The 7,876-nt window shown below is 40.8% G+C and overlaps 2 protein-coding genes across 3 annotated transcripts in view; both read left to right on the top strand.

Moving 5' to 3' along the window:
* Positions 1-2,754: 2,754 nt before the first annotated feature.
* Positions 2,755-5,278, top strand: LOC112158388 (protein LEG1 homolog). Its single transcript, XM_024291714.2, has 8 exons — positions 2,755-3,112; positions 3,273-3,359; positions 3,436-3,509; positions 3,584-3,688; positions 3,871-3,986; positions 4,561-4,702; positions 4,773-4,869; positions 4,936-5,278. The coding sequence occupies exons 1-8, from the start codon at positions 2,815-2,817 to the stop codon at positions 5,085-5,087; spliced, it is 1,071 nt and encodes a 356-aa protein (XP_024147482.1). The 5' UTR covers positions 2,755-2,814; the 3' UTR covers positions 5,088-5,278.
* A 1,559-nt stretch (positions 5,279-6,837) lies between these two features.
* The window catches only part of wdr21 (WD repeat domain 21), a 6,848-nt gene continuing 5,809 nt past the window's right edge, over positions 6,838-7,876 (top strand). Inside the window, exons 1-3 of one of the 2 annotated variants that reach the window (XM_024291790.2) lie at positions 6,842-7,347; positions 7,437-7,558; positions 7,660-7,663. In XM_024291790.2, the coding sequence (XP_024147558.1) occupies positions 7,259-7,347; positions 7,437-7,558; positions 7,660-7,663 (215 nt within the window). In that variant the 5' untranslated portion in view covers positions 6,842-7,258. Of the gene's footprint in view, positions 7,348-7,436; positions 7,559-7,659; positions 7,664-7,876 lie in introns of both variants that reach the window. The other variant, XM_024291791.2, reaches the window with a different exon arrangement.

The raw sequence follows: 7,876 nt of genomic DNA, 5'->3' as shown, positions 1-7,876 counted from the left end.
ACAAGGATTTGTTTCTTCACACCACATATCGGCAGTTCCAGAGAGGCTTGATGTGTGGACTAAAATTGTGTTTCTAGATGAGTTTCCAGTACAATAAAACTTGTTGATGAAGGGCAGAAAGTTTGATTGGCAGTTTCTTCGGGTCATAGTCACATTTCAGCAGGAAGTTGATTCCACCAACATCACTGAATATCTTAGAGGGAAATTGAAACCAGAAACCCTTTTTTAAAGAAGGATCTCAGCCAGTTGATTTCAAATGTACTATCTAAACATTCAACATCTATAGATTTTAAGTTCTCTCTCTTCATATTCTGTTAGCGTATTCTGTGAGTTTTGTATTTACAAATGTAGTTCAAATTATCTTGATTTATGGCTTTAATTGCTGGTTTGGGGAAGGATAAAGAGTGTGCTGGGTAGATTACTCTCGATAGGGATTCCATCTTTACCAGAAAAACTCTACCCAGAATAGAAATATCACGTTTAGACCACAAATTTAGGTTTAATTTGTACTTAGAGTTTTCCAAAAGTTCAGATCCTCTAATATTTTGGTGTATTTGGTTAAGTGGACACCCAAATACTTAACTTTGGATACGCCACACGTGGGAGGCTGTCGGTCCCGGTCCTGCTCTGCCCAGGTCCTTTAGTGGGGAAATGATTGAACTCTACAAAATGAGGAGAAAACAAGTTGTAAGACGAACAACAAGAACTGAATACAAACATGGTTTCACAGGGCTGGACCAAATACTGCTGTTTGTTTGGTCCAGGAAAACGAGACTTGAGGTCACATACTGTAGGAGGAGTGAGAAAGAGAGACAGATTCAGCCCTCAGGTAAAGGTGTTCCTCAGGTAGAGATGTGTGGAGCTGAATTAGGGCCAATATTATTTGAAACCCAGAAAAAACAAATTGAAAAAAAATATTGGTGTTTGGCCAAAAAAATTAAAAATGTCCAAAACTTTTTGCTATTCTAAAATAAACTTAATTATTTTCAGCTTCAAATGTTCTGTTTTTTAGATTTCAAAACTTAAAATTTCAGTTTCAAAACTTTTGGCTGTGGCGCATTGGGGCGGGGCTAACACGAAGGACCAATCAAAATGATGATGGTAACTTCAGTCGTGGTGCATTCACTGACTCTGAGAACTGTGATCATAACGATCAAAGAATGGATGCTCAGTCTGTACTATCATAGTCTGAAGTTGTCCATCTCAGTAATGTGCAGGACTGTGTAATAGTTGTTGTTTTAATTCATATCACTTAAAAAATGCTTTTTATGCCTAATGAAATGTAACTATATATTTAAAAAAAGAAAACAAGAGTGGGATTCAAACCTGGGTGAGTCCTAGTAAAATAGTCCTGCACATCACTGCTGCATCACTGGCAAATATGACATGCCGTTCTGAAGGGTTAATAAGGGCGACCCACCACACGGTGCAGGACGGAGGCCTCACATTTTCATGAAAGATCTGTTCATCCAGAGATTTCTCACATTTTTAAACAAGAATCAAGTGTTTCTGCTGTGACAGCTTGTTGGTTTGGTCATTTGATTATTACAAAAGGAAATTCCTTTATTGTCTGCGAAAAAGAAAGTCTGTTTTGATGTTTTCAGGTTTTTAACTTGCGAGTACTTCTGTATAGCTGGGCACAAAAACGTGAGAATCGCACTAGTTGTGGTCCAATACTTCTGGATGCTGACAGTGTTTTTACTTTTACTCTGAGAAGAACGGTTTAAAAGATATGAGCCTTTGTTTGAGCCAAGTGCAGGGCATAATTTTCAATGAAAAAGAGACACGCGGACCTGCGTCTCACGCTGTGTGCTCGTTGCCATGACGACCTCAGAGCCCATTTCACACACACAAAGATTTCCAGTTTTCCAAAAGTGTGTTGAAGTTTTTTTTCTCACTGTGTCCTGTAAATATAAAGGTTATTTTAAATTAATTTGGGATTCGTCTAATTTTTTTGCTGCTAATATCAGACCTGTTTTGGCATCTACTGAGATGTTTGAGTTATTTTGGAGTTCCAGCTGTTATATCAGCATTATTCTAGCTTTTTAGAGTATTTTGGCATTTACTGAGGTTTTTTAGGCTATTTTGGAGTTTAGCCATTTTTTCTTTATACTAGCTGTTTTGGCTAATTTAGTCTTTTTTAATTTTTTTAGGTTTAATTTGATTTTAGCTAATATTTCAGCGTTATGGTAGCTGTTATGGCTAAATTAGACTTTTTACCATTTTTTTTAGGCCTATCTGGCATTTAGGTAATATTTTAACTTGCAATGAGCTCAGTGTTTTCAGCAATCAGTTTCAGCATTTTTAGTTATCAATTTCAGCATCTTCAGCTATCAGCACCAGCATCTTCAGCTGCCACCTTCAGCTTACACCATTATCGCAGGTAATGCTATATATCTAGTTACTACTGACAGCAGTGAAAAATGCGTTCTCTCTCACCAGATTTTTTCAAAACATCGGCGGAAAAGTTGTCAGATAGTTGTCAAGATTCCCTTCTATAAACATCGCAGTAAAGGTCACGTCTTTAACTAGGGGGTAATGAGACATCTGCATACTTTTCTGTTGCCAAATAGTCTCTGCACTTTGCTCTGTGCTCCAGGACTCTGGGGCCATTTTTAGCTGTATTTACACAGATTCTCTTATCTCTTTGCTTCATAGAACCACATCACATGGGCTATAATGAGAATGTGTATGTGTTAGTGGGGGACAGAGTGTTTTCGCGTGGACAGAGAGAGTACATAAACCCTCAGTCCTGGACTTTTCTCAGTCCAGGGCTGACTCTCCTGACTCCATCTGCTCCACAGACCTCCAGTCATGTCTCTTCTAACGGTGCATGGCCTCTTCCTGGCCTTCATGTTCTCTTTAAGCTCTTCTGCTGTCATTTTAGAAAATGGCATGCCTATACTTTGGACACAAACAGTAAGCGAGGTAACAGAACTCCCCACGTTGAATGGGATTGTAACACCAAATCCCTGGAATTACCTGCAGCGCATGAGTCTTTACCGGCTGCTGGTAGCTGCGACGGATCCCTTCACAGAGTACATGAGGACAAACCCTACGGATGGACCAATCTGGGGGCTGCCGCTGCAGCTGGGTTGGATGCTGACTTCAGGTAAGAAGAAACTTTTTTAAGTCGTTTTTATCACCACTAACTCTTGCAGGAAGTTCAGTTGAACAGAAATCCTTTTAGAATGGAAATAAATTCTTCATGTCTACTGTGGATCTTACAGCAATATGTTGATTTTTGAACTTGAGAATGATTGTTCCTCCAGGTCGCCTTGCTGATCCAACCGGTGCATCAACATGTGGCTTGCAGACCGGAGACACCATGTGCATCTCAGCACAGAGCTGGTGGGGCTGTAAGTTCAGCAAAATGACAAAAAATGCACACAAGCACATGCAAACAGGTGTAACCTTCTCATCATTTCTTTGCAGGTATGAACTACTTCACCTCTGCATTTCCTTTCCTGTCTGCAGCACAGAATGGCCTATTGGGACAAGATCTTCAAGTATTTGTTGCTTTTTGTTTTGGCACTCAAAACATACAAATCACACTCAGTCCTCACGATTGTAACTCTGCCAGGTCCAGCTGCAGGCACCTGAGGGTGCAGATGGCTTTTGCACCACCCATGCTGACTGTTCAGCTCAGTACCCTGATGCCATGACAAAGTGGGACGCCTTCTTTCAGGTAAAATAAATAACAGACCAGTCTGAACACAGGCCTTCACAGAGTTCTCTGAGAATGTGTCATTGACATCAACACAAATACAAATAAGAATTAAAGAGAGAAAGAGTGGATCATTAGTGAGTGACTGTTGAATTTTGCTGCATCTGCTTGTGTTAATGTGAAATTTTTAATGATCCTTTAAGGCTGTCAAGGTCACCGACTCTCCCCTTCCAGTCACTGAAAAGACAGACAACATCCTTGGCGTGTACTGGCAAGCTCAGATGGCTTCCCTTTATGCCTCTGCAGTGTGTAATCCCAGGTAATTACTGCCAGGATAGCTGGTTTCCATAAACAAGGTTGCAGTAAAGAAGAACACAGGCAGAAATAATCAGTATCAATACTTTTTATGTGATATTTTACTTAGTTCCTTTTCACTAATGCTAGAATTACAACATGTTTCATCCAGAAAAAGAACAGAAAACAGGAAACAAACAACAAGAAATGCTGCAAGTCTCCTCTCATGACTTCAGGCTTGTGACCCCAAAACATACAGAGCATGAATCCATTACAACTTTTTAAAGCTGAAATAATTTTTTAATTGCATTAATATAACCATCTTTACATGAGAAGAGAGCAGAGGACGTTGTTCCTCATTGTGAGTCATCACGCTACTTAAGTGCTTCTTAAATGCTCGAAGTCTCCTCCTCCAGAGATGACGGGGACTTCTGCTGAGCTTCTGAATCCCAGGAGTACTCTATAACGTGTTTTACTTTGGAAGAAGCTTTGTTAACACAATGTACCAGAAACAGTTGAGCCAAATCCCGCCAAACCCACACAACCATGCATTTTCCTGGAATTGTACTCCCTGCAGCTGACCTCTCTTCTGCTTTCAGGCAGAGCCACTATTCCTCTGAGGAGGTGGCGTTTGCCAACAGCTGGCTGAACTCAGCTGAGTATGTATCTGCAGTACACTTCCACTCCACCCTGGAAAAGACGGTGCTGTTCCTGAATCCCCTCCCAAGTCGAGTTTTACTGGTACGACCGTCGTCACCACGACTGTCCTCATTTCTTTCTGAACTTCACTTACATATTTGTGTTTCCTCAGGAGGGAGATGTGGCTCCTAACATTGCTGATCTTAGTCAGGAGGAGAACCATACGCTGTCCATTTTCTCTTGGATGAAGAACATCAACACTCTTCTTGGTGAGACACACAGAAAAAGACATACTTTGTTGGTTTTGAGCTAGTCTCTGTAATGTTGTCCTTCAGGTGGCTCTTTGGTGCGCATGTGGAAAGGTGCCATGTGCTCAGTGACCACTAGGGAGAAAGGAAGAGCGGTGCTGGAGCAGCTGATTCTCAATCCCAGCTTCGCCACCAGCACTCTCCTGTCCATCATTCCAGAGATGGCGTCAAGCTGCTGAGACAGACATGAAAACAGAGATTCTTGTCTTCTACTTCCTACTCAGCTAGAGAAACGCTCGACATCTAAATCTGTCACCACTGTTTGTACCTGGACCCGCTGACTTAGGGCGCCAGACTGTTTCAAAGGCGTCTTTGTTCTCTAACGATTATGTCTGTTGATAAAGCATTAAAAAGCCATTCTACATTTGTATTACTTGTTTCTTTGGACTTGGAAAAGTTTGCTGATCTGGTTTAAAAAGAAATCCAACATAAACGTCCTGAAATGGTACATAAGCTATTCTCATATAGAAGGTTTGCTGTTCACCTCATTCATCTTAACCTGATAACCTGATTTATGATGACTTATGGTGCTGCACGCTTGTTCCATGAATTAAAATGTTTTTGAAAATGAAAGAAAGGAAATACAAGTCCTTTGTCGCACAATTGCAAATCCAGGACTCATTTCACATTAACAAAGACGTTACTTTGCAGAGAATAAGGAGAAAAAATAAAAACTGTGAAGAAAAGAACAACAACGAAGCAAATCAATGTGTACAATAGTAATACCAATAAGAAAACACAATGTAATACACAGCCCAAAGTTTAAAGTTCACTAACCACTGTGAAATAAGAAGATAGACAGACAGACAGATAGATAAAACAATTTTATTAGTCCCAGGAGGGCAATTCCATTAAGAGCAGCTCTCTAGCGTATAACATAGACAACAAACAACACAGTAAAAGCCACAATGCTTAAAAAAACAAATAAAAACAAATAAATAATTTTACAAAATTGGAACAGATGCTGTCTGCACTCGGGTGAGTTCACTTTGATTTAAGAGCTTTATGGCATTAGGGATAAAAGATTTAGAGTATCTGTTAGTTTTTCTAGTTGGAGCAATATAACGGCGATCCAAGGCCATCTTTAAAAAAAATAAAAATAAAAAAAGCAAATCAGCTCATATCTAAAATATAAAATAAGGCAGGAAAAAACTTCCACACAATCAACAGAAAGTAAATGATTCTTCCTCAGCCAGACAGCAACTTCAGACGTTCTAAAAATGACATTTATCAGTGTGTGGACAGAAGATAGATGACCGCACAGAAAAACAGCTTCCTCAGCCTGTAACACATAGACATGATATGTAATGATGTGACAGTGAGGAAACGTTATAGTGAGGGACATTTCTACAAAAAGAAGAAAGACTCGACGAGCTGGGTTTCTCCCTTTCAATGAATTAATTCAACACATATTTAATGGTTGCAATGTTTCATGTTCTGTATGCGTAAGAGTTAATATTTTATTTAGGATTTAGAGTCAATTGTGTGTGTGAATATATGCACACATATTTATGTGTGTGTATATATATATAAGCCTCATTTGTGTCTGATTATCCTCAGTTTGATATCTCTCTGTTCTGTCGTCTGTCCTCTTATTTTTAGTTTAGTTTTGAGTACTTGAACAACTTCTAAATCCAAAAATGTAATTTGTTTGTTGGTGAGGTTTTTTTTTCTAAGCTGTTAAACGTTTTAATCTCTTAAAAACACGATTACCAAATCCAAACAGATGAAACAAACAATGTGCTGTAAATAAATCATTGTTTTGATTGTGTTGAAGACTAAACGGAAGACCGAATGCGACCAATAAACGACCAAGACGTCACACAGCAATCCGCTAATAGAAAGCCGTGTCGGGAGGAAGTATGATGTTGTATTCACAAGCAGTGGAAAAAATGGGAAAATCTAAACACTTGAACGCCAAACTTATCTACAAAACAGTGGTATCGTGTTTTTACGTGTCAGTGAAATGTATTAAATTTGACTAAAGTCAGTTTTAGTGTGAACGTTACTGTGGAGATAAATATCAGACATTGTTCATCGATGCATTTGGGTTAATAGACACTTTTCCAGGGAACGCGAACGCCTCAAAATGGCGAACCCCGCAGTTCCTGAGGTTGGACTTGGTGTTTTTTTGTGCTGTTTCCTTTAGAAATCGGCGGTAACTCTCTGTTTCCGTGTGTCTACTGGTTGGTTGGAACGTCGCCGTAGTTGAGGATCCAGAAGCGGCTCGTCAGAGCCGACAGAAGGTGAAAAAACAACCAAAATGTTCCGCAGTTTCTCCATCGCCTCACGAGGGAGTCGATGAGAGAGCGCGCGGCCAGTAGCCCAAACCTGCTCTCCAGAACACACCATGAAGAGGTGGACCTGGCGAGGAAGTCACAGTCCACACCGGCGACAGGGTTCCGGTCCACGGCATGGACGGCGAGACAACGAACGGAGGTGGGTACTTGAACGCAGCACGGCGTACCCCGGTTTGAACGATCCGCTGAGCTTCATCCCAGAATGAATGTGCGTGTGTGTGCTCACAGACGTCCAGACGAGGACGCAGAACCACCTTACAGGAGAACCCACAGCCGGTCTGCCGCGGCCACCGCGCCTGCGCCACCCTCTCCATCCTCTCCATCCTCCACCCGCAGCAGCGCAGCTCCAGGTGCGCGAACCAGCTTCTAAAGCTTCTGAATCTGCTTATTTGTTTGTTTGTTGTTTGACTGTTTGGTAAAGATAGATCGAGTGCCATTGTGTAGAGGTGAGAGTTGGGGTGAAATAAACCCAGTTAGAATGCTTCTCTGTGGGAACAGAACAACTCCTGACTGCTGTGTGAATACACGCAGTTTCACTTCAGACTGGAGACGTCACTGTCAGAGCAGCAGTTGGGTCATCAACTGTCAGGAGGATCCGGGTTCCAGGAGAAGACGTGTATTTGGACATTAGTTCTTATTGATTTTTTTTTTTTTTTTTTTTTTTTTTT

Source organism: Oryzias melastigma, linkage group LG24 (genome assembly GCF_002922805.2).
Source record: "Oryzias melastigma strain HK-1 linkage group LG24, ASM292280v2, whole genome shotgun sequence".
In the NCBI taxonomy this organism is placed as follows: Eukaryota; Metazoa; Chordata; class Actinopteri; order Beloniformes; family Adrianichthyidae; genus Oryzias; species Oryzias melastigma.
This window is presented reverse-complemented; position numbering and strand designations above follow the sequence as displayed.